General features: G+C 32.6%; 5 protein-coding genes and 1 non-coding gene across 6 annotated transcripts; 4 read left to right on the top strand and 2 right to left on the bottom strand.

Moving 5' to 3' along the window:
- The first annotated feature begins 8,164 nt into the window (after positions 1 to 8,164).
- Positions 8,165 to 9,565, top strand: LOC108807987 (uncharacterized). The gene has a single exon (XM_018580199.1). It carries the CDS (start codon positions 8,165 to 8,167, stop codon positions 9,563 to 9,565), a length of 1,401 nt encoding a protein of 466 aa, XP_018435701.1.
- Positions 9,566 to 10,665: 1,100 nt separating this feature from the next.
- LOC108807989 (uncharacterized) lies at positions 10,666 to 13,683 on the top strand. The gene has a single exon (XM_018580200.1). The coding sequence runs from the start codon at positions 10,666 to 10,668 to the stop codon at positions 13,681 to 13,683; it is 3,018 nt and encodes a 1,005-aa protein (XP_018435702.1).
- Positions 13,684 to 21,600: 7,917 nt separating this feature from the next.
- Positions 21,601 to 21,672, top strand: TRNAW-CCA (transfer RNA tryptophan (anticodon CCA)). The gene has a single exon. It is a non-coding gene; the product is annotated as a tRNA-Trp (tRNA).
- Positions 21,673 to 22,228: 556 nt separating this feature from the next.
- On the bottom strand, positions 22,229 to 22,758 carry LOC108810238 (auxin-responsive protein SAUR20). The gene has a single exon (XM_018582369.2). The coding sequence runs from the start codon at positions 22,628 to 22,630 to the stop codon at positions 22,334 to 22,336; it is 297 nt and encodes a 98-aa protein (XP_018437871.1). The 5' UTR covers positions 22,631 to 22,758; the 3' UTR covers positions 22,229 to 22,333.
- A 568-nt stretch (positions 22,759 to 23,326) lies between these two features.
- LOC108810314 (auxin-responsive protein SAUR19) lies at positions 23,327 to 23,997 on the top strand. Its single transcript, XM_018582434.2, has one exon. The coding sequence runs from the start codon at positions 23,524 to 23,526 to the stop codon at positions 23,812 to 23,814; it is 291 nt and encodes a 96-aa protein (XP_018437936.1). The 5' UTR covers positions 23,327 to 23,523; the 3' UTR covers positions 23,815 to 23,997.
- A 1,077-nt stretch (positions 23,998 to 25,074) lies between these two features.
- Positions 25,075 to 25,704, bottom strand: LOC108809533 (auxin-responsive protein SAUR21-like). Its single transcript, XM_018581673.2, has one exon. It carries the CDS (start codon positions 25,610 to 25,612, stop codon positions 25,316 to 25,318), a length of 297 nt encoding a protein of 98 aa, XP_018437175.1. The 5' UTR covers positions 25,613 to 25,704; the 3' UTR covers positions 25,075 to 25,315.
- Positions 25,705 to 26,099: the final 395 nt, after the last annotated feature.

The raw sequence follows: 26,099 nt of genomic DNA on the forward strand, positions 1-26,099 counted from the left end.
TGAAGTAAAACAAATATTAAAAATTAATATCCGGTAAGAACGAAACAAATCACAAATACTAAAAAAAATTAGAGACGGATATCCGATCCGCTCCGGCTTTTTATATGCATATTCATAATTAAATATAAATTTCTAAATATATACTTACATAATTAACATATAATTTTATTGACTTTATTTATAGGAAATATTTATAATATCAATTTAAGAAAGGAATAAAAAATCTGAATAGAAAACTGTTATTTTTCTAAAACTTCAGTTTAGTTGTAAGAAAATTTTATTAATTTAAAAATATATTAGACAAATAGTTTCATTAATTTTTACTTGATATTTTTTTATTATGTAAAAGTACTACAAAAATATATTCATATATTTTTCTACATTTATTTGTATTGAATAAAGTAGATAAGATATCCGTAAATATCCATGAATATCCGCAAATATCTATAATTTTTTGGATATATGGTTTTCCTGTTATCCGTATTTTTACAAAACAAAGCAAATCGAAAAATCAAATATCCATGAAATACAAAACAAATCATAAATACCGAAAATGTGGTACTAGTCATAAAATTTGTATAGTTAGGTATCTATACTATTAAAGCAGAATCTATTATAGGATTCTGCCATTCATTGTTGAGCTATTTACAAGCCATGCCACTCTTTAATTTTAGTAAACTATTAAATAATTAAAAAAATAAATTCGTAAAAATATGTTTAAGGAATATTTCAAAAAATTACCAAACTTATTTGAACCATTCATGAATGAGTCATGATACACAGTTGATACAACTTAATTGTTTTTCTTTTACTACATGTATCGTATCATCTTTACGTATACTAAATTATTTTCTCTTTACTTAGGTATATTTAGGTTAATGAATCAAAATGTGAATAAAAACTATGAGATTCCAAAATTATTTGTGAGATTGAATAATGTAGTTACATTTATGAATATGAACTTTTGTGACCCTATAATTGTCACAGTTTACAAATTTAAAGAAAAATACCATATACAAATCATACATTTATGATGTGTTATATATAGATCTTTTTTTGAAAATGAAAAATATTCATGAATAGTATATGATCAATATTTTTACGGGTTTCAAATTGATAATATTATAAAATGTAAGATAAAATAAATTATAGTATAAATAAGTTGTATCTGATATAGTTTTAATCTCCTAAATATATGCGGTTACGAAACTATAATTTTACATAAATCACAATCAAATAAAACTAAATTATTTTTAAAATTAATATTTAAAAACTTAAAATAAAATTTTCCTTTCTCAATCAATATACGAGTAATGAATAGACAACACTACAATTACTATCTTTCAGGTTATTTTATCGAACATAAAAAATATTTTATCATGTAGAAACAGATTGAAAAAATACTTTTTTTATTTCTATTATGAACTAACAAATATTAATAATTTTATCAAAGAAAAATAATCCCGTGCTTTGAAAACGCGGATCAAAATCTAGCATTCTATTAAAACAGCATTATGAAAATTAAAATAAAATTTGAACAATATGAAAATTAAAATAAATTTGTACTATAATTAAAAGTTTTAAAATATAAGTAATATTGATATCAGGCGGGTTATATAAATGAATTATCTCATTTTCATAAAATTATATTAATGTAAATTTTAATGTTTAATTATTTTAAATAAAAATTTGTATAGCTAAGTTTGATAAAATTGGAGCATGACATTCATAATATATCCACCATTCATCTAAACATTCATGAATTAGAATACTTTAAATATGACAATTTAAGTGGGTCATCCATCAGTTCAACCATTTGCCGAATCCCGTGTTGTAGCATTTTTTAGCGGGCCTTATAGAACGTTATAAATAACAACTTAAAAAATCAAACCAGAATATATATAGGGTTACCGGTTTTGCCGGTTAACCGCGGGTTAATTTTAAGTTTTAGAATACTAAATATAATGTTTCATGTGTAATATTTAAATGTAGATACATAATCGAAAATACAATTTATTTGTTTCGAATATATCCGTCAAAATCTAGTAATTTATTATAATAATTATAATTGTGTACCTTTTTCTAACATTGAGTCTTGAACGTTTAGTTTTATTTGTTTCACCAACTTCATTCTTAATTAGTATATTATTAGTCAAAGTTTTATAATGGACCCTTCCCTTGCAATTATTTATCAGCGATGATGTATCAAGTCACATGGATGGACCGACCTCTGTATCTAGTATCCTTCACATTCAAGTTCTCTCCTACTAGAATGTTGTAGTAATAGAAACAGTTCTTTTTTTTTTTTTGAAAAAAATAGAAACAGTTCTTCTAACGTCAACTTAATATAAGAATTAATTATAACAATATCTTACGTAGTTGGAAAATATCTAGAACAGTAACTATTATACATAAAATAATGCATTTGTTAACAAGGGAGCCACGGGCATTTCGTGGCCTGGGCCTTCTTGGCGGTTGTCAACCCTTTTTTTCTTGGCTCTTTTTGCATTTATTTAATTGTTTGTATTCTTATGTACTAATTGATATCTTATGTATGTTTCTTTCATATTTTTGCATATCTTACATTTTGACTTTCCATATCCGAGTATATATAATATTTTAATACTGATTTATTATAATATTGTATAAAAAAATTATATAGACGATTCGATAACCAATAATACTATATGTCTTATGAATATTTATGTTTATCTGCTTTATCTGAGTCATTTTATGAAAATCAATATCTGAATATGTTTATTTGTACCATGTGGAAAGAATTTTGGAAGCATATTTTTAATAGTTTATATAATTATTTAATAAAATCATTTTCTTCTGTAATTGAAACTTAGAACTTATGATGAATAAGTATTAATGGACCATCAGCCAAATCTAGTATATGGGTTACGAACAGTAACGTCACATACAAGATTTACCCTATGTTTTTTTTTGAACTTAAGATTTACCCTATGTACTTTGAAAGTTTAACAAACGACGAAATGCTTCCATAAATTCCGTCTTCTCTTCGCAAGCGAAATCATTTTGTCGTGAAATTTACAACCATAAAAAGCTTATATGCATATATAATAGATATATACATGCAAACCGACAAAAATAAATTCTACAGTAAAAATGGAATAAATATGATTCAACATCTTATATCATGATGAGCCGGCCAATTACTAAGGCTTTGAACATGATTGATAAGATATTTACAAGTTGATAGAAACTGAGAGTCATATATAGAATGAAAGGTTAAGGTATAACTTGAGTCGACACGTACAAAATAGCAATAATATAAAGTATAAACTATTTTCACCCTTAAACCAAAAAAAAAAATATTTTCACCCTAGGTTTCGCCGATAAAATATATTCGAAGCTTTAAAAGCTTGGTGATTTATGTTTGGTTGCCTCTCTGATATTATTGACCAAGCTCCTAAAATATGCTTTTGTTCTACTAGCTTCAAAATGAAGAAAAGTTTTCCTCTGCGTTGTTATTATTTTGGGTCTAAATTTTTGTATGTTGAGAGGAACACAAATTTGGAAGTAAGCATTCTTCTAAAATGTTATTCTTTAGATTGAATAAATTAATGGTAAGCATTTCTATAAAACTTCACTATTTCATTAAAAAGTTTAAAAAATGGAATTCAAACTAGTACCACGGAAAACTGCAATTATAAACGAATTTTAAAGAATTTTTTTTATATATTATTCTGCAAAGGAATTGAATAAGTGAATTTATTGGACTAAGAGACTATTTCTAGTTTAAAATTTATTTTAGTAATTATCGTTTACACAAAATTTTTATTTAATCTAATACTTGTCTATATAAAATCATAACAATGAGCAGTTTTTCGCGAATGATATTGATGAAAACTGAGAATTGCATGATGCTGGTAAAATTTTAGTTTTAACCCAAAATATGCGGTTTTGAAGGATGGCCGCATAAGAAAACCGACCAAATCGCATGGAAGAATGAGACCGGTATTCAGTTTTGTGTTCATCTTGTGTGTGTTGTATTGACCGCCCAACCAATAATGCAGCCACAAGTCTACCGCAGAATTATTTGCCTTTGTATTTTACACAAAATTACAGATTCCAACTTTTTAATTTCAGTTGTGGGGACAAAACTTAATGCATGAATATGACCCTTGCCAACCGCTCCTTCTATGGCTTTGATTAGTAACCTACAAAAATTTTACTAATCAAAAAAATCTACGGAATACAACATAAACACACAAAAACATAGGTTTTGCATTTTCTCTGAAAAAATACAAAAAAACTCATTAAATGAAAAAGTGAACTTTTAGTAGATTATTTGTGAAATCAACCTTTTCATATTTAACTATATGAAAATAATATTTTAATATATTAACTAAATATTCGTTAATTATAAATAATTATGGAATAAATAATATTAATCTTTTTCGGCAAAAATAATATTAATCTATAACTAGTTATAAGTTATATCTTAATATATTATAATTAATTTACTTAGAATAAAAGAAATCATTATGAAAAAATAAATGTTTTGATTATATTTAATTGATATTTTTATTATAATAGTCTATTTAGTTATTCACAGTTACTAATTTAAAGTAGATAAATTATATGTTAAAACTAAAAGTTTTTTTTAAATAATTTATAATTCTTCATTCCATAAAATTTATCCATTTGTTTTAAAATCTGTTCTACAATTGTTTTTCAATATATTTCAAAATCTTCAACAACAAATAGAATTTAGGGTTTATGGTTTAGGATTTAGGGTTTAAGGTTTAATGTTTTGCTAACTATGTTAAAAATATATTTAAAAAAAAAGATTTATGATTTATTCAAAGGTTTAAGGTTTATCCAAGAGTTTAGGATTTAGGGTTTAAGATTTAGAGTTTAGAGTTTAATGCTTTGCTGACAGTAATCGATGTAGCTTAAAAAATTTGATGTAGAAAAAAAATCCGTAAACTTTTTAGCGTGACTTTAGATTTTATTATTGTAGAATTTTTTAGAAAACTCCAAAAAAATTGTTGTAGGTATTTGACTCTACAAAACATTTGTAGAGCTGAAGGTTTTATTCAAACAGCTGTGATTTTTTTTTAAAAAAATATTAAAGCTTATAAGCTTTAAAAATAAATGAGACTGTGGACAGTACGCAACTAACAATCACACCCTAAACACCCAATCACCACTTATGTTTTTGATTTGTACTGATACTGTAACTTTATGCATCTCGATCTGTACTGTATATATATAACTCAATATGCATACAACTTTTAAAATGTTGATACTGAAATGGTAAGGTAAATGCCATAGAAGAAAATAATATTCAACAGACTAGCATATAAGAAAAAAAGTCTGTAAATAATATTAATTAATTAAAAATGACTAAATTATTATGAACTTTACATCTTTACCCTAATTCTATCCTGAAATATTAAACTTTAGTAACTAAATCCAAATTTTTATATTCTCAATAATTTTGTTTCAATTTTTTTCTTATGTGTTACTTTTAGAATAAAAAGGTGTTTAATGCCATTTTAGAGCATTATCATGTTATCTCTATATTATTTCTATATTATAGAAAGCTATAATACATTTACTCTCCTCCAATGAATGTAATATAATTCATCTATTTCGAAGAAAATATAGAAATACTATTCTAGTTTATATTTTTAGACAAACAATAAATTTCTATTTTTAAAAAAAAAATAGAGAAGTTTTATTATAGAAACATATATTGTAGTGAATCCAACTCTATCATAAAGATTTTTATTAGAAGAATAAATATAGAGGTGAGTTGAAAACATAGCCGGTCTAACTTTTAGAATAAAACTTATAATGCCCTACTCATAAATAAAAATTTATGCTTTCATTCTTCACATAATTGTTTTTTATAATGCCCAATATAGAACTAAAACTTTTGTAAAAAATGAGATGTCCTAAGTGGCTGGTTCCTTTGCTTGTGCCCCGGACAGTGCCTGGTTGAAAATGATGAATTTTTCAAGATAGTAATAATAATCTTTGAGGTAAAAAAAGTGCGAGTCTAAAAGAATAAAAGACAAAAACGAGAATGTATGTATGACGTTGTGGAAAATGATAAATGACGTGGGAGGATCCGATCGGGCGACAGAGAAGACAAGAGCCCCACTAGGCACCGTCGGATTAATGAGAATGGGTCAAAATGCTTGACTCCCTGACTAGACGGACCCGAAACAGGACTCTGACAGTCAGTTCACTCTCTGACTTTCTTAAGATACACATATGACATATCTACTCAGAACGTGTTTTTGCTCTTTTCTTTCCTTTGAGAGCACGGATCCGATACTCATATAATTTTCAGTATTTATGATTTGAATCATATTTTACAAACATTTAATTTTTTATTTGTTTTGTTTCAAAAAACAGGGAAATTTTGTTTTAGATATCCTTAAATTTATATATATTTATAAATTTCACAGATATTTCATCTATTTTATTTAATATGAGTGAATCTAGAAAATATTATATAAGTTTGTTTTCAAAAATATTTTTATATAATAAAAATTAAAAAATACAGATTATTTAAAGTATATCGTCCATAAATTTTTAAAATTAATTAACCCTTTTTAACAAAATACAAAACTTCAGAAAATTTTAGGTTTATAAAGATTCTATATTATTTTCTTAATTTAATATTTTACAAGTAATTTTATAAATAAAATTAAGAAAAATAAATGTTAAAATAATAATTAAATAAAATTATATATTATATATATATATATATATAATTATAGATAGATATCTTTTGTATAAAAATTAGAGCGGATATCTTACTCTAATTTTGTTTTTTCTGTATTTTTTGTTTTATTTTTAACAGATATTGACTTTTAATATTTGTTTTACTCCAAAACTTTATGGATATCCAATTTTTAATCGAATTGAAAGAAATACGAATCAAATCAAAATTAACAGAATATATCTGGTCCTAACTACAAGAAAGAAGAAACCAACTCCTCATTGAGTTTTATTTTTCTTTTAATTTCATTTTATTTAGTTTCATTTCATCTATATATTCTTATTCTCTAATAAGCAAGCAGTTTGGGATCTCGTGATCTCTAATGCTACAAAAATAATGTCTATATAAATTTCATGAAAAGGCATCAGAGTTTTGTGCAAGCAAAGATAATATTGCTGAAACTAGGCCTAGGCATTTGATTTTTTTGTATTAGATTTGGGTTGGTTCCTTTCAGATCTGGTTTTCCAGGATCTTAAATATTTGGACCTAACTAAATATTTGATTTTTTTATTTGGATTCGAGTTGGTTCTTGTCGAATCTGGACCAATTTGGTTCTACAATTAAAATATATATATATATATATGTAATTCTTTAAATTTTGAGTTCAAGTCGGTTCAGGTAGCAAAAAGAACCTGAAATACCTAAATTGGATTCCAAAGACCCGAAAAATACACAAAATGAAAATACTGAAGACTCAAAAATACCCAACAAATATTTAAATACAGAAAATATTTAAATTTTTATCCAAAATCTTACTGGAATACCCGAATACCCGAATTATATTCCTAAAGTTCTAAAATTTTACTCAAAACCCGCAACTATATCTAAAAACCCAAACCCAAAAGTTAAGAAAAATATTTGGAATACCAAAATATCCCGTAACACCTAAATATATCTAATATATACAAAATAAATTGGGTAGGACTCGCAGCCAAATCTAGACACACATGTCCAGAAAAAGAAGACCCAACAAGTATTTTGGAATGAATAACTACAATACTAAATTACAATCCACGTAGATCTTTTTTCTCTCTAGAGGCGATTTCCGGTGATTCACTTTCCTTTTGAAAGTTTTTATTTTTTCTTCCCTCACCGTGAGTGGACAATATTACCGGCTTTGTGCAACGGTATCTCTTTTGGAAAGTTATTATTTTCTTTTCCTATTATTTCGGCCCTTTCCTTTCTTAGACCCCAAGAAACCCTCCTTTTTCCTATTCCTCTTCATTCTTGACGAGTTAATTGATCCTATTTCCATTTAGGATGCAATCATTGAAGATTTGTGTTCAGTTTTGCGCGATTAAGGGCAAATTCTTTCTAAACTGCTCTGACTTGCTCCCAAAGAACGACGGTGTTTGGATCCTCAATCTCCACCGCTGTTGCTCTTTGACATCAAGTATGGCAGATCTTCTACACCAGAGTCTGTATGCTATGTCGATTGAAGAAGAAGAGGAACCGCTCACGCTACCGGATAGTCCACGTTTTCGAGTTTTTGATGGGAACTCAACCAGCTTGCTAGGGAGACTGCTGAACCCAGAGTGCCAGCCTATGGCTAAGATGATGGATTACATGCCAACGGCGTGGCGTGTCTATGGAAGAGTTAGGGGAATTGCTCTCTCCAGAGATAGGTTTCAGTTCATCTTCCAGCGTGAAGAAGATCTACAGACTGTGCTCAACGACCGCCCTTGGTCCTACAACCATTGGGCAATGGTTCTCGAGAGATGGACTGCAGACCCGGGACCTGATTTCCTGAGATTCACGCCGATCTGGATCCGCATAAAGAACATTCCGAGCAAATTCTTTACTGGAGATACGATGTACAAACTAGCCTCTGAAATAGGGCATGTGGAGGAAATAGCGTATGATCCTAAAGTCTCACACACCAAGGACTATATAAGAGCGCTGATTACGTTTGATACTGAGAAGCCTGCAAAGGAATCTCGAAAGCTTACTGTGAGCAAGGATGCAACTGTGACTATCAAGTTTGAGTATGAAAGGATCCATAAGAAATGCTACCATTGTTTCCATCTCACTCATGAGAAGTTCAGATGTCCCATGCTCAGAAAGGGTCCGAAACCAACTCCTCCGACAGTAGCCACTCCATCGTGTAGTGAGAAATCTTCATCGGAGGTCAACCCACTTGTGACAAGGAAATCGACGATGGAAGGGCCTCCTGGCTTCCCTCCCCTGTTCCCTGAGCTACCTCCGCAGGAACGTAAAGCAGCGCTCCTTTACATCTCTCACTCGGACACTACAGAGAGACAGGCAAGGATTATGCGTGTGCAACAAGCTATTGAAGATCAAGGTCAAACTCATGTGGCTACGCTTACGAGATTCACTGCGGATCTTGATAAAGGGAAAGGCCACGTGTTTCATTACCCAGAGATTGATCAAAGCCCACGGCCTCTGCAGCGACTGAGACCTACGGAGCCTCTTCCTATTGCCAATGTGCTACCTGATCAGGACGATGTTTCAGAAACAGAGAGCTCTGAGGCTTCCGCTCATTTGGTTCCACCTATCTCTACGGGTTTTCAGATTGGCTCGTCTGCAAAGACTTCATCTGCCGGGGATAGTAGTGGTTCTAAGAGCGCTCGTCGTCGCCTTCCATCTTGGAAACGAAAAGCTCAAGGTAGCAGAGGCTCAGCTAGGAACACCTCAGCCGTAGTGCTTACAACACCACCAATGGAGTCTGGTGGCAAGCGTAAGCCGGACACGGTTCCATTGTCCCCTTCCAAGAAACTTTTGACTCCCACATCTATTTCGGTGGCTTCCAATTTGAAGCCGCTGCTACCCCAATGAGCGTGTGGAGCTGGAACTGCCGAGGTGCAGGAAGCACTGAGGCAGTTCAAACCATCCGGGAAGTTCGTCGTCGTTTCTTTCCGGATATCATGTTCTTGATGGAGACGAAGCAAAAGTTTGGTTACATGGAAAGTTTACAGAAAAGTTTGGGTTACGATAAGATTTTCACTGTTGAGCCTCGTGGATTAAGTGGGGGCTTGGCGGTTTTCTGGAAGAATAGCTACAATATCGAGATTCTTTCGGGAGATAGTAGAATTATTGACATGAAAGTGATATGTCAATCGATGTCTTTTTTCCTATATTGTGTTTATGGAGACCCAGTAAGAGGAAGAAGACATGAAGTTTGGGATAGATTGGTAGCCATCGGTGTGATACGAGATGAGGCTTGGCTACTAACTGGTGACTTTAACGAGCTAATGTCAAATGAAGACAAGCTTGGTGGTGTGGTAAGGGAGGATTCTACATTCTGGGGCTTCAGGAATATGGCTCTGTTCTGCAAGATTAGAGAACTGAGAAGCTCTGGCAATGTCCTCTCCTGGCATGGATGGCGTGAAGGTGTGTGGGTTCAGTGTAGACTTGACAGATGTTTTGGTAATGACCAATGGTTTAACTTGTTCCCAAGATCGAGTGTTGACTATGGTGGAATGTGGGGCTCTGATCATCGCGACCTACTGATTGGTTTCGCTCTGGAACAACGAGAGATCAATAGGGGCAGATTCTACCTTGACAACAGGATGTTCTCGAAACCGGGATTTGAAGAAGCTATAATTGGTGGTTGGGGTGACAGAGAAGGGCAGATACCATTGATGGATCGTATAACGAACTGCAGACGAGAGATATCCAAATGGAGAAAGGCCTCTGACCTGAACTCCCATGAGAGAATCATTCGTTTGAAAGCAGCCTATGAAGTGGAAATCACAAAGCTCCATCCTGCTAGGGTGATCATGTTAAGCCTTAAACGACAACTTGCTGAAGCTTATAGGGATGAGGAGCTTTTCTAGAGACAAAAATGCAGAGAAGAGTGGCTAAGAGATGGAGATCGAAACACTAAGTATTTCCATAATGTGGTGAAGGGCAGGAAGGTAAAGAACAGAATCATTATGTTACTCGATGAGTGGGGCAATGAGCATTTCTCGGAGGGATCCAAAGGAGAAATTGCTACTAACTACTTTCGGGAACTGTTCTTGAGCTCTAACCCGTATGATCTTGAGTCCCTCTTCTCGGACTTCCCATCTCGCATCACAGAAGAGATGAATGTGAGTTTGACTGCGACAGTTTCACCTGAGGAGATTAAAAAAGCAGCTATGAGTATTGATGGTGGTAGTGCTCCGGGAGAAGATGGGCTTACAGGCTCCTTTTATCAGAAGTATTGGCACATTGTTGGGCCGGCGATCACGAAAGAGATCTTATACTTCTTTGAGACAACCATCATACCAGAAGGATGGAACCACACACAGCTGAGCCTCATCCCAAAGATCTCAAACCCGTCTCGTATGAAGGACATGAGGCCTATCAGCTTATGCTCGGTGCAATATAAAATCATCTCCAAGGTTTTATGTAACCGTTTGGAGCGTTTCTTGCCAGACGTGGTCTCTGAGACTCAAGGAGCCTTTGTATCAGGGCGCTTAATCTCAGATAATATCATCATTGCCCACGAGATGATTCATTCGCTTAGAACGAACGATAGAGTGTCGGAGGGGTTTATGGCCATTAAAACTGATATGTCGAAAGCGTATGATCGGGTTGAATGGTGCTTTCTAGAGACTTTATTGGAAAGGATGGGCTTTGATCGTGTCTGGGTACGTTGGATTATGGCCTGCGTGAGTACTGTCTCTTATTCAGTTTTACTTAATGGAAGTTCCCATGGCTTTATCAAACCAGAGCGTGGCTTACGGCAGGGAGATCCCCTCTCTCCTTTCTTGTTTATATTATGTGCGGAGGCTCTAGTGGGATGTTTGAACAGAGCAGCTGATAAGGGGAACCTCCATGGCATTCAGATTGGTTCACAAGGTCCTTCAGTGCACCACCTTCTCTTCGCGGATGACAGTTTGTTGATTTGCAAAGCTGATGTCATGGAGGCTACTGAGATTCTAAATTGCCTCAAGATGTATGGTGATGCCTCGGGCCAGCTTATCAACCCGGAGAAATCCTCTATCATCTTTGGAAGCAAGGTTAATGGTGTAACTAAAACAGAGGTTAAAGAGGTGTTAGGAATTGAAGCGGAGGGGGGTGATGGCATGTATCTGGGTCTCCCAGAATGTTTTAGCGGTTCTAAGATGCAACTTCTCAGTTTCTTGCGAGGGAAGCTTCAAGGTCGCCTGAGTGGATGGTTTGCAAAATCATTATCACAGGGAGGCAAAGAGATCCTGCTCAAATCTATATGTCTAGCGCTTCCCATCTACGCAATGTCATGTTTCCGTCTACCAAAAGATACGTGCGCCCGCTTGAGAAGTGCCATGATTGAGTTTTGGTGGAGTAGTGGTAACAATAGGAAAAATATTGCGTGGGTTGCATGGGAGAAGCTCTGTAAATCGAAAGATAAAAGAGGGTTGGGATTCAAAGATTTGGAGAAGTTTAACCAAGCCTTGCTAGCAAAGCAAGCGGCAAGAATTTTGAATAATCCGGATTCACTCTTAGCGCAAGTGCTAAAGCAACGGTACTTTAAAAACTCCTCCTTCCTTGAAGCTGGCCTGGGCTCAAGACCTTCTTTTGCTTGGCGAAGCATTGTTCATGGACGAGGACTCTTGCAGCAAGGATTAATGACCAGAGTTGGCTCGGGTACCAACACGAAAGTATGGTGGGATCGTTGGGTTTTGGACAAAGTTCCTCGTGTTCCAGAGTATAGGCAAGATTCTGTGATTGATCTAACACTGACAGTTGCAGATTTGGTTGACCACAACTCGGGAGCTTGGAACAGAGCACTTATTTATGATACTTTTGTACAAAAAGATGCAGAGTTGATCTTGGATATGAAGAGATCAGTTAATCGTCCTGATGAGATCGTATGGGGCTTATTGAAGAACGGTTTATATTCTTCAAAGAGTGGATATGCTCTTTTGGACACGTTAGAAGATATAAACTCTCCTCCTTTGACGCAGACTCCACCGGTAGAAACCCAACTTTGGCAAGCAATATGGAAAACGAAGACGACTCCTAAGCTTCGTCACTTCCTGTGGCGAATTCGAGCTGGAGCTTTAGCAGTCAAGGAGAGGTTGAGTTCAAGAGGCATTCAGCTGGATACAACCTGTTCATCGTGTAATGATGGTCCCGAAGATATTGGACACGTTCTCTTCCAATGCAAATTTGCCCAGGAGGTTTGGGCTTTAGCAGCGGTTCCTATGCCTCCTTCTGGTAGGTGGTCCCGATCTGTTTTCCTCAACCTTCATCATCTGATAGCCTGCAGTAAGAAGCATAGTCTCCAACCGGAAGCTGGAGCAATCTTCCCATGGCTTTTGTGGCACATATGGAAAGCTAGAAATAGCTTCTGTTTCGAATTCACGAGGTTAGATCCTGCTATGGTATGGGAGAAAGCGAAGATGGAAGCTGAAGTGTGGAGAAACTTACAAACTGCTCCTCATGATAGAACTCCCTCTGCAGTACCGACAAGGGTAATTTCAAACAAGTGGACTAAGCCGATGTCTAATTGGGTTAAATGCAATATATCCTCTTCTTGGGTATCTCAGAACCCGCTCAGTGGAGGTGCTTGGATTGTTAGAGATTCGACTGGTAAGGTCGTCTTCCACAGCAGAAGGTCTTTTAGTAATCTGGAGAATTCCCTGATAACTGATCTCACCTCTCTTCAATGGGCAGTAGAATCTATGAAAAGCCTGAGAATTGATAAGGTGATGTTTGAAACTTCGTCACTTGCGCTCAGGGATGCTTTCTATCATCGTTCATTAGACCCTCAAGTTGGTCAGAAGGTAAATGAGATCCTCCAAGGTCTAAACACCTTTATGGAATGGAGACTAGACCATGTGGAAAGTAGTGGAAACAGAGCAGCGAAGTTGATAGCTCAAAGCGTCACCGACGACCATCGTTTCAACTCTTACGTTGCTACGGGCGGTCCTTCCTGGCTCCAGATCCTGTTACATCAGGAATCTTCGGTGTCTGGCTCCTAAGATAACCTCTATGGTTTCTGTCTTGCGAGCGCTTACTGTAATGCTGCCTACTGGTGGTTCTCTTCTTCTTCTTTATGTCTTTCTTAGTTATTTTCTTTCTGGCTTGTTGAATTGGCTTTGCCTTTGTTTTGTTTGCTACCTTGTTCGATTCAGGCTTTGCCCTGTCTGGGGTTTTCACCCTCTTTAATGATAATGCAGTGTTAAAAAAAAAAAAGACCCGAACCGAATCATGTATCTTGGGTCGGGCCCGGTTCGAATTTTTAGATCGGGTAATGGTAAAGCCTAGCTGAAACTGATATTCTGTGTTTTTTGTATGCATCAACCCGTAGAATATCAAAAATATGTACTAATACAGTGAATTATTTTTTTAAAAAATTCCACATCGTATTTTCAGGATGAAACAAAAAAAGTCATTCGTATTTTCTTTTATTTTGTTCCACATTCTAAATATTCATGAATGAATGAAATTCATTACTATTGAGAAGTTGCTTAAAGTTCCCAATAAATTACCACTTTTCAAAATATATTCAATTAGAAAAATACTCTAACATTTGAATTTATAATTTAGTAATTATTGTTTAGGGTTTAATATTAATTGGATGGTGTTGAGTTTATAAACTTCTATAAGCGCTTTATAAATTATTTTAAACATTTATAAATGCTTTAAGAGGTTTAGTTTAACCTTATCAAAATTTTAAAATATTTATGAAAATTGTTATCCTTTAAAAATATAAAATTGGTATCAAATTTTGTAGTGAAATTCAGATTCGCCATTCGTTATTTTATTAAAAATCAGTTTTAGTTCCTTTCTAGTTTCCATTTCTTTTCTATTACATAAATATTTTTTTCGGGAATAACCAGCTGAATGAAATAAGAATGTGTAACAAAATACTTATTAAAAATGAACAAAATAAATACAATTACAGTCATCGTATAATTAGAATGTTGAACAAAATGAATAAAATGGAATGATGAATAGAAATGGAATCAGTATTATTTTTTGGAACTTAAAATGGAATAAGTATTTGCTAATTGGTTATTTCTCAATCTAGTTTTGAAACGTATCCCTCTCGACTCAAAAAATTGTTGGTATTAATTGTAAACTTGCTCAATTGTTTTGTATTTTTTTTTTTTTAAATTGAACGGAGCATTAGGGTTCGTCAGAACAAGTAAGATAGATAAAACGTATTAGAAAAAAAAATAAACGTATAATAGGACATATTGGTCGGCGAAGTCGCCGGGCCATGTAGTATACTGAATTAAAGAAATGTCTCTTCCTACGACAAAACAAGATTAAATGAGAAGGCCGACATCTCGTGAATATCTTCGTCTGTTTCTTGCGTTGACTTAATTTATTTTCACCAGAATAATTATACTCTCTCTTTATGTTTGTATTTTGAAATTGAAATTTTTTTTAATTGTTTTCATGTTCTTTTTGGATCTATTATTCCTGTTTATCATCGTCACTTCTCTAGTACATCCATCTTCTGTTCTGTCATATTTATACTCGTGTGTGTAACTTTGTATATACACGTGTTTTATGAAAGATTCTTAATAGAAAGTCAACGAGTTCTAAACGTCAATTGCAGTTTTGTCTGTGTTACTCTGTATAGCTTATATATGTATTATGTATTTTGTGTATTATTAAAATCTATCACGGATCTTTTTATCTTCTTCTGAAGGTCAACGACGGTTGGAGATAATGGGAGCAAATGAAAACTTAATATATAGCTAGGAATATTATTTTGATTTTCAGTTCAAAAAGTTATTTTGATTTTAATGTATTTTTTATTTACTATGTTAAGGATTATAAACGTAAAAAGATTAGTGAAACGTATGATCCTAAGTTATCCTTCATAGAGAGGTGACTTTTAGTTTTAGTGTTTTGAGAAAAAAGAGAGGTTACTCATTAGTGAGTAGTATTTTGCAGGGGCAGAAGAAATATCTAATATTACAGTATTAACAATTTTTTGACTTATGAATGCACAGTGAAATTCATTTACCCTCAAACAAAGTAACCAATAATGTATTTAAATTGAAAGTTCCAGAAAAATGAGTAAAAATTTATCTGAAATCTTTTATTCGTGTAGTATATGGAATATATATAGGATTTGAAACCAGATTTGTGTAGTTATATGAAATTGATTTTTTAAATATTTCACATATGCCAGTGAATATGTTGGGATTGTCCAGAAATAGCTTGTCCGGACCATCAAATGTTAGTGGGACTTTTGCTGCAACCCATCGTGTTACACAAGGAACTTTTAATAACTATTAGTAGTTCCATGACGAACTAAGACATGCGACGGCTTTGAATAGTCTTTCAACAAGTTTGTTCTCAAACAAGAGATCCTTTAGATCGAGATCTCAAAGTTACCAACTGAAGAAGGAAGCTTTCTGGAAGAAGAAATATGTTTTCTTTTGTCTGTGAAAAAGGTTATGTTTGATATAAATTTCAGAAATTTGATTTCACATATTATCCGTGCACCTCAGAAAATGAATCTACGGTTTAGCTCAACCAAATTCAGATAAACGACGCAACATCATGGAGTGACTGGGCCGAGTTATTGTCCAGATTGGTCACTGTCATCTCTTTGTTTAGGTTTCTGATAATTTGTCTCTTAGATTATCAGAATCAAGATTGTGTTTCAACCATCTTATTCATTGATTTGATCTACAAAACAACGATTCACAAGATCACATGAAAAGCCGAAAGCGTGACACAAAAACATAGAGAAAAGCAATTCCTTTACGAGTCTTACTTCAGAGAAAACATTACCTTGCTGCAGCAAACATAAGCTAACTGTCATGAATCAGTCACCAAAATCACGAACAAGATATGAGCATAACAATCTTATAACATCGATATGATGCTCAACACCGCTCCATCCTCCATGTGTTGCTACTTGCTTGTTGATGACAAATATCAGATGTTACAACCCCAAACATTAGGGAGACAAGACATGATAAAATCAAACATAACCACTACCTTAACCTCTAGACCAGTAACTCCAAATCAAACATTCACATAGAGAAATGAACGAATGATCAAACATTCAATTGGAATGCACCTAAATGAACATATCTTGTTTGTGGACAACTAATACTATATCCATTAACGACTGCGCTCATTAAAGACTATGTCCCCATTTACAGTTTTGACAGAAAAAACAATTTTACGATTTTGATGGAAAAATCGATTTTGCGATTCTGGAAAAAAAATCGATTTTGCAAATTTGATGAATTTATTTTTACTATTTAAGCGAAAAACATGGGTTTTGAAGTTTTAGCAGGAGCATCTATCTATACTATTAAAGATCTATACTATTAAAGATGAAGTACAAAATTAAAATGTTTGGAAACAAGGATAGGAGATTAAATGAAGATTGTTTGGAAACATAGATAGTAGATTAAATACTTCTTTTTATTTGTACATTTAGCATTTACATTTATAATAAATTAATTAGTTTTTTGTATTTCTTTGTTATTTGTAGATTTTGCCACTAAAATCAAACTAGATTAGGACCCGCCCTAAAGGGCGGAAATTGATTTGTCAAATTTCAATTAATAATATATGGTATATATAATATGTGTATATAATATTATATATATTTTGTGTAACATTTTATATATATATATATATATATACATATTAGACATATATATAATATTTTAGTAAATATATATAGAATTTAATAGTGTTATAATTTGTGTTGTATTTGTTATTAGTTTTGTATTTAATCTTCTTTCATTTTTAGTATAATAATTTGCCTTGTCACACTTTTTACCTTTTAACTTATACACATAGTTATGCATTTTTTCAAAAAAAAACTTATACACATAGTCTCGTAAAATTTAATATATAAAAAACATATTTAAAAAATCTACTGACCATATGCCACCATTATTTAGTTGTTTGAACAAAAAAATCATGTTTTTGCATAACTGTGTATGTTGTGATATGATGTAGGTGAAGAGTAAATATATGGAAGTAAAGTTAGTATTACGAACATGAGCCTATGTTGGTCTATGCCACAATTATTTGGTTTTTGGAAGATCAATGAGCATAAGCATACACGGTCTTTGTATGCTTACATTGTAAATGAGTCGGATATTTTTTCTCTTATGTTTGGAATGATATGGAACTCGTTGATTTAAGAGTGGTTCAGTTTTATATCTATCTTATTAAAGTAGAAGTACTTTAAGCTTCTTTTTGGTAATAGGGATAGGAATCTTAAAAAAAAAAAATTTGTTTGTTAACAAAGATAGTAGAGAATTTTGTCTTTTCCTTATTTAAATGATAGATTTAGTATTTAATGTATTTTCCTAATTTAAATAATAGATTTGTTTAATAGAATGAATCTTAACCAAAATAAATTTCCTTATAGATTTTTTGTTAACATTTAATATTTTTTATTAATAAAAATAATTAAATAAAAATCGCACATCAAAATCAATTTATATATCATATAAATAAAATATAAAATATTTTATTTATAAATTGTTAGTATAACACTTTTATAATATAAGTCCAATTAGTTATAAATATTAGATTTTTATATGATACACTCTGATATAATAGACGATTAAATTCACATAATATAATTATTTAAAGTAATAAATAAAATTTTTGTTTTAAAATGTTATGCTAACAATTTTGTTTTAAAATGTTATATATATATATATATATATATAATATATATATATATATTAGAACAAAGAAAAATTGAAGTGAAAGCAAATATTTATACGGCCACGGGTTAAACTATAGAAATAAATAACAATGGCGTAAGATATTTTTTTAACAAATTTATTTTAATTTCAAATATGTTTATATCTTTTATGTATTTATAAATTATTTTATTTGTTATTAAGAATGCTAAGATTTTAGAATTGGAAAAAATTATGACCCATTTCTATATTATTTTAATTAGGAATTTAAAATTTATATCAAAATATTTTTTTAAACTTTTAATTTTTATTATAACTACAACCGTTAATTTTCAATCTGAATTTATGTTTAAATATTACAAATATATCATTTATAAATAAAAAACTAAAAACATAAAATAAATACCCGCCCACATCATTTATAAATAAAAAAATAAAAACATAAAATAAATACCCGCCCGATTGGGCGGGTCAAGATCTAGTGATCTAATTATATTAAGAGATTAACCAAAAATATTATAAAAGTGTTACTGGTTACATTTAACTAATCTATGTTGGTTAAGATTTGGTTAATTTAAGTTGGTAGGTTGCATTGTATAGGAGGCATAATATATTCTAGCAACAACTATGAAAGAGTCCAAAATTTAAATGAGAACTTCAAATAGTAGATAATCCCTAAATTAATAGATTAGATATTAAAATTAATTAATTATAATGAGAAAGAAATAAAAATCACTTAATTTATTAATATAGATGTTTTCTGATATGAAAAAGGAATATACTCAGTTATACTTAATTGATTTGAAATCATAATTTTCAGAAATAATTACATGTAAAAAAACTAATCTACTGTGATTCTCTACAAATCTAATTAACATTCCAATTTAGATTTTTATTCATTTTTATATAAAATAATCTAACATAATTTTTAAAATAATTGACATATTAATTTTTATATAAAATAAAGTGAACTACAATATTTTTTGCAATTTATGGTTGTTGTTTCTTTGCGGTGAAAATAAAAACATAAGCTGTAATATATAGTATATATTAATTTGCTGCATAAAATTTTTAAGAAAACAAAATATAATAAAATTAATAATAATTCATAGAAAAATACTGTAAAAAATAATTTTCAAAAAGATAAACAAAAAAGCAATAGGTTAACATATGAATTAATTCAAAAATATGACTAAATTGTTTAAAGGTATATAACTTTGTAAAACTATTACTTAAGTGTTTACGGTTCACAAAATGTCACCGACGTCCCTGTTACACAATACAGTTACTGAACAGTTTACTTAATTAGTAAAATTGGAACCATTAGATTGTAATTTTTTAAAATATTTATATATATAATAAAAACAAAGATCCGTTTTGTTGGGCAGATTATGATCTAGTTTATATTATAATCATCAACAAGAAAAACCGGAAGTGCATTATTGTCCAACAGATTTTGATTTGTGTTGTAAACCCACTTTCAGGATTTAAGAAAACTTACATTCCTTAAACTTTCAAACCTCAAAACCCTTCTTGAAACAACATGAGAATATTATAATGTGAAACTTAATATTCCTTCCGTTTCACAAATATATTAGTTTTGAAAAATTTATCTGTTTCACAAAGATAGTAGTTTTATGTTTCAAATACAACTTTTTGCTTGTTTACTTGTTTTACCTATACTAATTAAGAATAGTTACCAGCTATAATAAATTAACTCTTTTAAAATTTTGATATGAGAAAATGGTTATTTTTGATATTGCATATTTATTTTAAAAGCGTGTGGAAAAGCTAAACAAGTATCTTTGTGGAACAGAGGGAGTAGTAAAGTGTATTTGTAGGATTCACGGTAGAGTGATAACTCATCTTTTTCTGATTTCTTTGAACTGTAACTAGTTAATGCTTAGCCAGTTAGCCGTGCCAGATCCTCTGTTCTAAAACTCTTACACATAGCATAACATGCCAAGGCTTAGAGACATATTCACACACAAGTTAATTACAAATATAGTAAAGTGCTGTTCGTTTGCTAACCCGGGTGATCCATGTAGGTGAATATGCAAATTGATGTTCGTTTTATACATTAAAATGCTACATCAAGGTAGATCATCCAGCTGCATTTATGAAAACTCATCTCAAATTCTCATTCAAATGAGGGTGAGTCTTCATAGAACATTTGGGCGAAGGTGAGTATTTACCAAAAAATTGATAACTTTTTTGTCGAACAAAAAAAAATTCTCGTCAACTGAAAAATGCAATTTCTCGTCTAAACCAAGAAAACGCAAATTTCCGGCTAAAACTGAAAACGTAATTCCCCGCCAAACCAAAAAAAAAAATCCCGCCAAAACCGAAAAACGCAATTTCCTGTCAAAACCGGAAAACACAATTTCTCGTCAAAATCGAAAAAACACAATTTCCCACCAAAACCGAAAAGTGCAATTTTTCGCCAAAACCGGAAAACACATTTTCTCGTTAAAATCTGGAAAACACAATATCCCATCAAAACAGGAAAATACAAGTTCTCGCCAAAACCAGAAAACACACTTTTCCACTAAAACCGAGAAAACAAAATTTCTTACCAAAAACGGAAAAACGCAATTTCCCGCCAAAACCGAGAAAACGCAATAACACAAGTTAGTTACAAATATAGTAAGTAGATCACATTGATTTGATTCTTGGAAAGCTGCATGCAAGTTACGCTTGAGAAGCTGCATGCAAGTTACGCTTGAGAAGCTGCATGCAAGTTACGCTTCACATTGATTTGATTCTTGGTGGTTCCCGCTCTGAATTCTGCTACGAGAAAAACAGATCAGTTGTTGCAAAATGCTCAATGAACGTTCATCATATTCATATCCATATCTCTAGAAATAAAGATCTAAAAAAGGAATCAAATATATCATAAACTATGGAAAGAACTTAATGGTCATAGCAAAGATCAAATCAATGGCTGCAAAATGCTCAACAAAAGAGATCTAAGAGGAACCAAATTAACTGAGAATTTTCAGGTTTCTAGTAAATCTATGAACCAACTTAATGGTAATAGCCACTTTCTTGTAAATAGACGAAACCTTTTTAAGTAAATGCGAACAACCTATGCTTGCGGATGAAGTCCAGTAAAAGTTGGCGGTGGAGTCATTACTATGCTGCGGCGGCGCTCCGGCTGTTTTCATCCAAGGACTAGTATTTTGTAGAACTGTAAATTATACGAAATTAAGGTCATATATATTTAAGTGAAGACGTTAAACATCCGGATCCGTGGCGCAATGGTAGCGCGTCTGACTCCAGATCAGAAGGTTGCGTGTTCGATTCACGTCGGGTTCAAAATCCCGAACGTCAATCCGGAATATTTTTGCTCCCTTCTCAAGATTTGCCCTCCAGTTTTGCTACTTTTCTGTTTTCACCCTGTTCCACTATGAGTGTATAACCTGGTTTGAACTCAATTTATCATAACCGAAAATATTTATTCCGGTCTGAATCGTTTCTGGTCCTCCCGCAAAACACTAACACGAGCGAAAAAATTGGTCTGCATGGAGCATGGTTCAAAAGATTTAGAAGAAAGCAAAAAGAATCAAGAAAGAGTTAATAAAACCATTGTACCATACGTAAGAAAACGATTAGGGTTTGAAGAAAGCATAATCATGGTGGATTGTACTGTACGTAAGAGAATGAAACCTGTAAAAACAGAGATAAATCTGTTTCTAGCATTTTTTCATGTAAATTCTGTTCGGGAAATCGATTTGAGAAGAGAGTTACAATTGCGGGAGAGAACTTAAGCAATTTAAACCATCTTTAGATATAACGAATCCAAAGAGAAAAAAAAATAGAAGGCTCGATCGTTAGCTTTTCATTGTTTGTGTTTTGCTTGGTTGCACATTCATTCAACATTGAATAACTCTTTCACATTGTAAAACGTTAACATATTTACATTGGATGATTATATCTCTATAACTAACTTCCGTTTTTTTCTACTTTTGGAACATCGTCACTGAAACCGAGACGTCACACTAATGAAAGTATCTTCAGGACAAGGGATGGTTAAGCCACCCAATGGATGATCATATCCAAACTCTTCCTCGGATTTATTGAGAAGAGCTTGAAACGAAGGCTGGCTCAAGTACGAGATCGGCACCACATATCTCTTCTTCTGGCCCTCTCCTACGTACACCGCAAGAAACCCTTTTGGCGCAGCCGAGGTTGCCCTTTTGCTTGTATCGGCTGCTGCTGTTACATAGCGTCCAAGAATCTTGTTTGCTCCCAATAGATTTCTTACGAAAGCCATTCTATATATTTTTTTTTGTCTGAAAGTTTGAATGCTTTTGAAGCTTCTGAAGATGTTATGAAAAGATTCAAGTTCTTGGATATATTTCTTGTTTGTTGGTTGATGTCTTGATGATAGAAAAAATGGGTCATGGCGTGTATATATATATAGAAAGATCAATGAATGAAATAAAAACTCTCTGAAAAGTCCTTGAAACTTGTGGTTTAAAGTGTAGGACAGACTAGAGCAAAGTTTCACATGGCTCTGTTTTAGTTTAATGCAAATTGCTTTGATGAGAATATTAATTGAATGTAGGACAATAAACTTAATATTAAATGCAATTCACAAGGGCTTGTTTTCTCAATGTTATATAGATAAGACATGCTATTGTCAATAATAAAGACTAGCAAGTTTCTGTTCTTCATGTTCTGCGGTGATCATATTCCCTCATCTCTGTGGACCTGTGGTCTATATAGACTTAATTAATAAGAACTCAAAGTGGGGATCCAAAGTTTCTCGACAACAGAACAACAAGTCTCTGTCACAGGCTAAGATGTTCTTTGATTATATCAACAACTAGGATCACACAGGACAGTCATACGTAAAAAAGTTGAGTACCCTCATTTTCTTGTCATATTTATTCATAAACATGAGAAAACAAACACATAAATCTCGCTAGGTTTCATTTCTTGTCATATATCATCTCTAGAAGACAAAACCATGTGAAACTCTCTTTGTGTATGTCCCATACTTTTAATGGTTCCAGGGTGGTTGTCAGTCCATCAATATATTTACACATCCAGAGATAGAACAAACTTTTCAAATCACCAAGTAGCTAAAGCAATCCAAACCTTGAATCTGAGTGTCTAACCATTTTTCAAAAGCTTCAAATTTCAATTTTCCAGACACAAGAAATGGCTTTGCTCAGAGGTCTCTTGGGTGCAAAGAGGATTATTGGCCTTTCTGTAGCAGCTACAAGCAAAAAGACAGTTTCAGTGCCAAAGGGGTTTCTTGCGGTGTACGTTGGTGAAGACCAGGTCCAGAAGAAGAGATATTTGGTGCCAGTCTCATATCTAAGCCAGCCTTCTTTTCAAGCTCTACTCGGTAAATCTGAAGAAGAGTTTGGATTTGCTCATCCAATGGGTGGTTTAACGATTCCTTGTCCTGAAGATACCTTCATCAATGTGACATCCCGGTTTCAATAATGATGTTCCAGAAAAAGAAAAAAACTCACATTATAGTTAGAGATAGAATTATTCAATGTAAACATGTTAACTTTTTTCCTCTTTCTTGGTTGAAGAGAGTTATTCAAGAGGTTAAATGTGTATCCCATATTTCTTTGTGAGGATAATGGTTTTTAATTATACAAATTGCAACATGTTTTCTAATAAAATGTCCATCATTCTTTACATGCATACTTGTCTATCTATCATGCATTCATGCATACATGCATGTATTCTCATAACTGCATACATATATGCATACATATATGTATACATACATGCATACATGCAAATCATCATAATAGAATGCATACATGCAGTGGCGGAGCCAATGAAGCAGCAGGGGGGTCAACTGACCCCCATCAATTCTTGAAATGATTCAACATAAGCATGTAATTGTGGCCTAAATTGATAATTTATCTACCTTTCCAATGGTTTGACCCCTAACCAAATTACAAAGTTATTATATATATGATCCCGGTAAACTTTTGTTCTACCTCCGCCACTGCATACATGCATTCTCATAACTTTCCTCCTAGTAGCACGGGAAAGTTATGAGACCCATATATGCCCTTGTTTTCGATAGACACAAACAAATGTATGGGTAGGACTTAGGAGGATGTTTTACCTCCACATACATTTTTGTCTTAAGACAAATTAGATTTTTATCTGAAGAATACCATCTCAGTGATCTCACTGCATAAAATCAAATTACCCCAAAGATCACTTATTTGCAGAGGACACCTCAGTTTAAGACAGATGTTTACAGCTTTGGTATGGCTCGATCGGCAGAGTGTTGTGGATTCACTGGAGCACATGAGCGACAAACGCTAGAAGTAAAGACAGAATAATAATTCAGTTAACAAATCACACTACAACCCGATTGACAAACGAAATCTGCTGATTATGTGAAAAAAATTGTTAATGTTTTGTATGATCAAATACCGATTTAACATTAAATTTCGTATACTATGCAGCAAACTCTGTAAAAGTAAAAGTAAGAAAAAGTGTCTATTCATTTACAAAGATTAACTCTGTTTGATGACAAGATCGTTACGTTGGAGCTGAAAGACGTCATTACAGATTTGAGATGTACAAAGAGCAGAGTTTCACATAGGTCGGTGTTTCAGATGTGTTAATCTGGATTGACTGTAGGACAAGCTACATGGTTTTGTTCTTCATGCTTTGTAATTATTATCTGGTGAGGTTCTTTCATATTTTCAAAAATAAAAGAACATGTCATTGAAAGGGGAAAAATCCAAATTATGTAAGTTGAATGCGTAGGCACGCCAAATAAAGTAATGATCAAATAAGATCACATTGAAAAGGATCGAGTATTTAGATTCTTTAGTGAATTGTGTCTATGGCATTCACTTTCAAAAAGTTATAGAACAACTCTTTCAAGAACAAGAGAAAAAAAAATTCATCTATTTACAAGGAACAAGTCTATCTCTAACTAGATGAACAATATGTTGGATAATCATCATTGAAGCCTAGAAGTCACATTTATGAAAGTGTCCTCAGGACAAGGGATGGTTAAGCCACCCATTGGATGATCAAACCCAAACTCTTCTTCAGATTTACTAAGAAGAGCTTGAAACGAAGGCTGGCTCAAGTATGAGACTGACACCACATATCTCTTCTTCTGGTTCTCTCCTGCATACACCGCAAGAAACCCTTTTGGTGCCGCTGAGGCTGCTCTTTTGCTAGTAGAAGCTGTTGCTGATACAGAGCGGCCAAAAATCTTCTTTGCTCCAAATAGACTTCTCACCAAAGCCATTTTTTTCTGAAAGTTTGAATTCTCTTGAAAATGTATGAAAGGGTTAAGGTTACTGGATTGCTTGTTTTTGGTTGATGATAGAAAGAAGAGCTCATGTGTATATATATATATATAGATAGACAGATAAATGAATGAGTTGAAATCTCTCACAAAAAAACTTTGAAACTTGTGGTCTTCAATATTGGGACAGACTAGAGCAAATCACATGGTTTTGTCTTAATTATGGTAAAGATGCATTAATGCAATTTGTCTTCATGATAAATGAGTCACAAGGGCTTGTTTTCTCAAAAAGTTTAGATGATACATATATCATTGTCGATAACAAACACCAGCAAGGTTCTCTCTTTCACGTTCTATGGTTGGTTATTTGTCCTATTATCTAATTTCTGTGGTCTAAGTGGATTTAATAAGAACTAAAAGTGGGGACCTAAGTTCCTCACCAACAGAACAACAAGTCTATGTCACCGTTTAAGTTGTTCTTTACAAA

The sequence above is a fragment of the Raphanus sativus genome, chromosome 6 (genome assembly GCF_000801105.2).
Source record: "Raphanus sativus cultivar WK10039 chromosome 6, ASM80110v3, whole genome shotgun sequence".
Classification (NCBI taxonomy): domain Eukaryota; kingdom Viridiplantae; phylum Streptophyta; class Magnoliopsida; order Brassicales; family Brassicaceae; genus Raphanus; species Raphanus sativus.

What these genes read in the sequence shown, in the direction of transcription:
- LOC108807987 (XM_018580199.1), top strand. Translation starts at nt 8,165, where the DNA reads ATGGCAGATCTTCTACACCAGAGTCTGTATGCTATGTCGATTGAAGAA.
- LOC108809533 (XM_018581673.2), bottom strand. Translation starts at nt 25,612, where the DNA reads ATGGCTTTGGTGAGAAGTCTATTTGGAGCAAAGAAGATTTTTGGCCGC.
- LOC108810314 (XM_018582434.2), top strand. Translation starts at nt 23,524, where the DNA reads ATGGCTTTGCTCAGAGGTCTCTTGGGTGCAAAGAGGATTATTGGCCTT.
- LOC108810238 (XM_018582369.2), bottom strand. Translation starts at nt 22,630, where the DNA reads ATGGCTTTCGTAAGAAATCTATTGGGAGCAAACAAGATTCTTGGACGC.
- LOC108807989 (XM_018580200.1), top strand. Translation starts at nt 10,666, where the DNA reads ATGTTACTCGATGAGTGGGGCAATGAGCATTTCTCGGAGGGATCCAAA.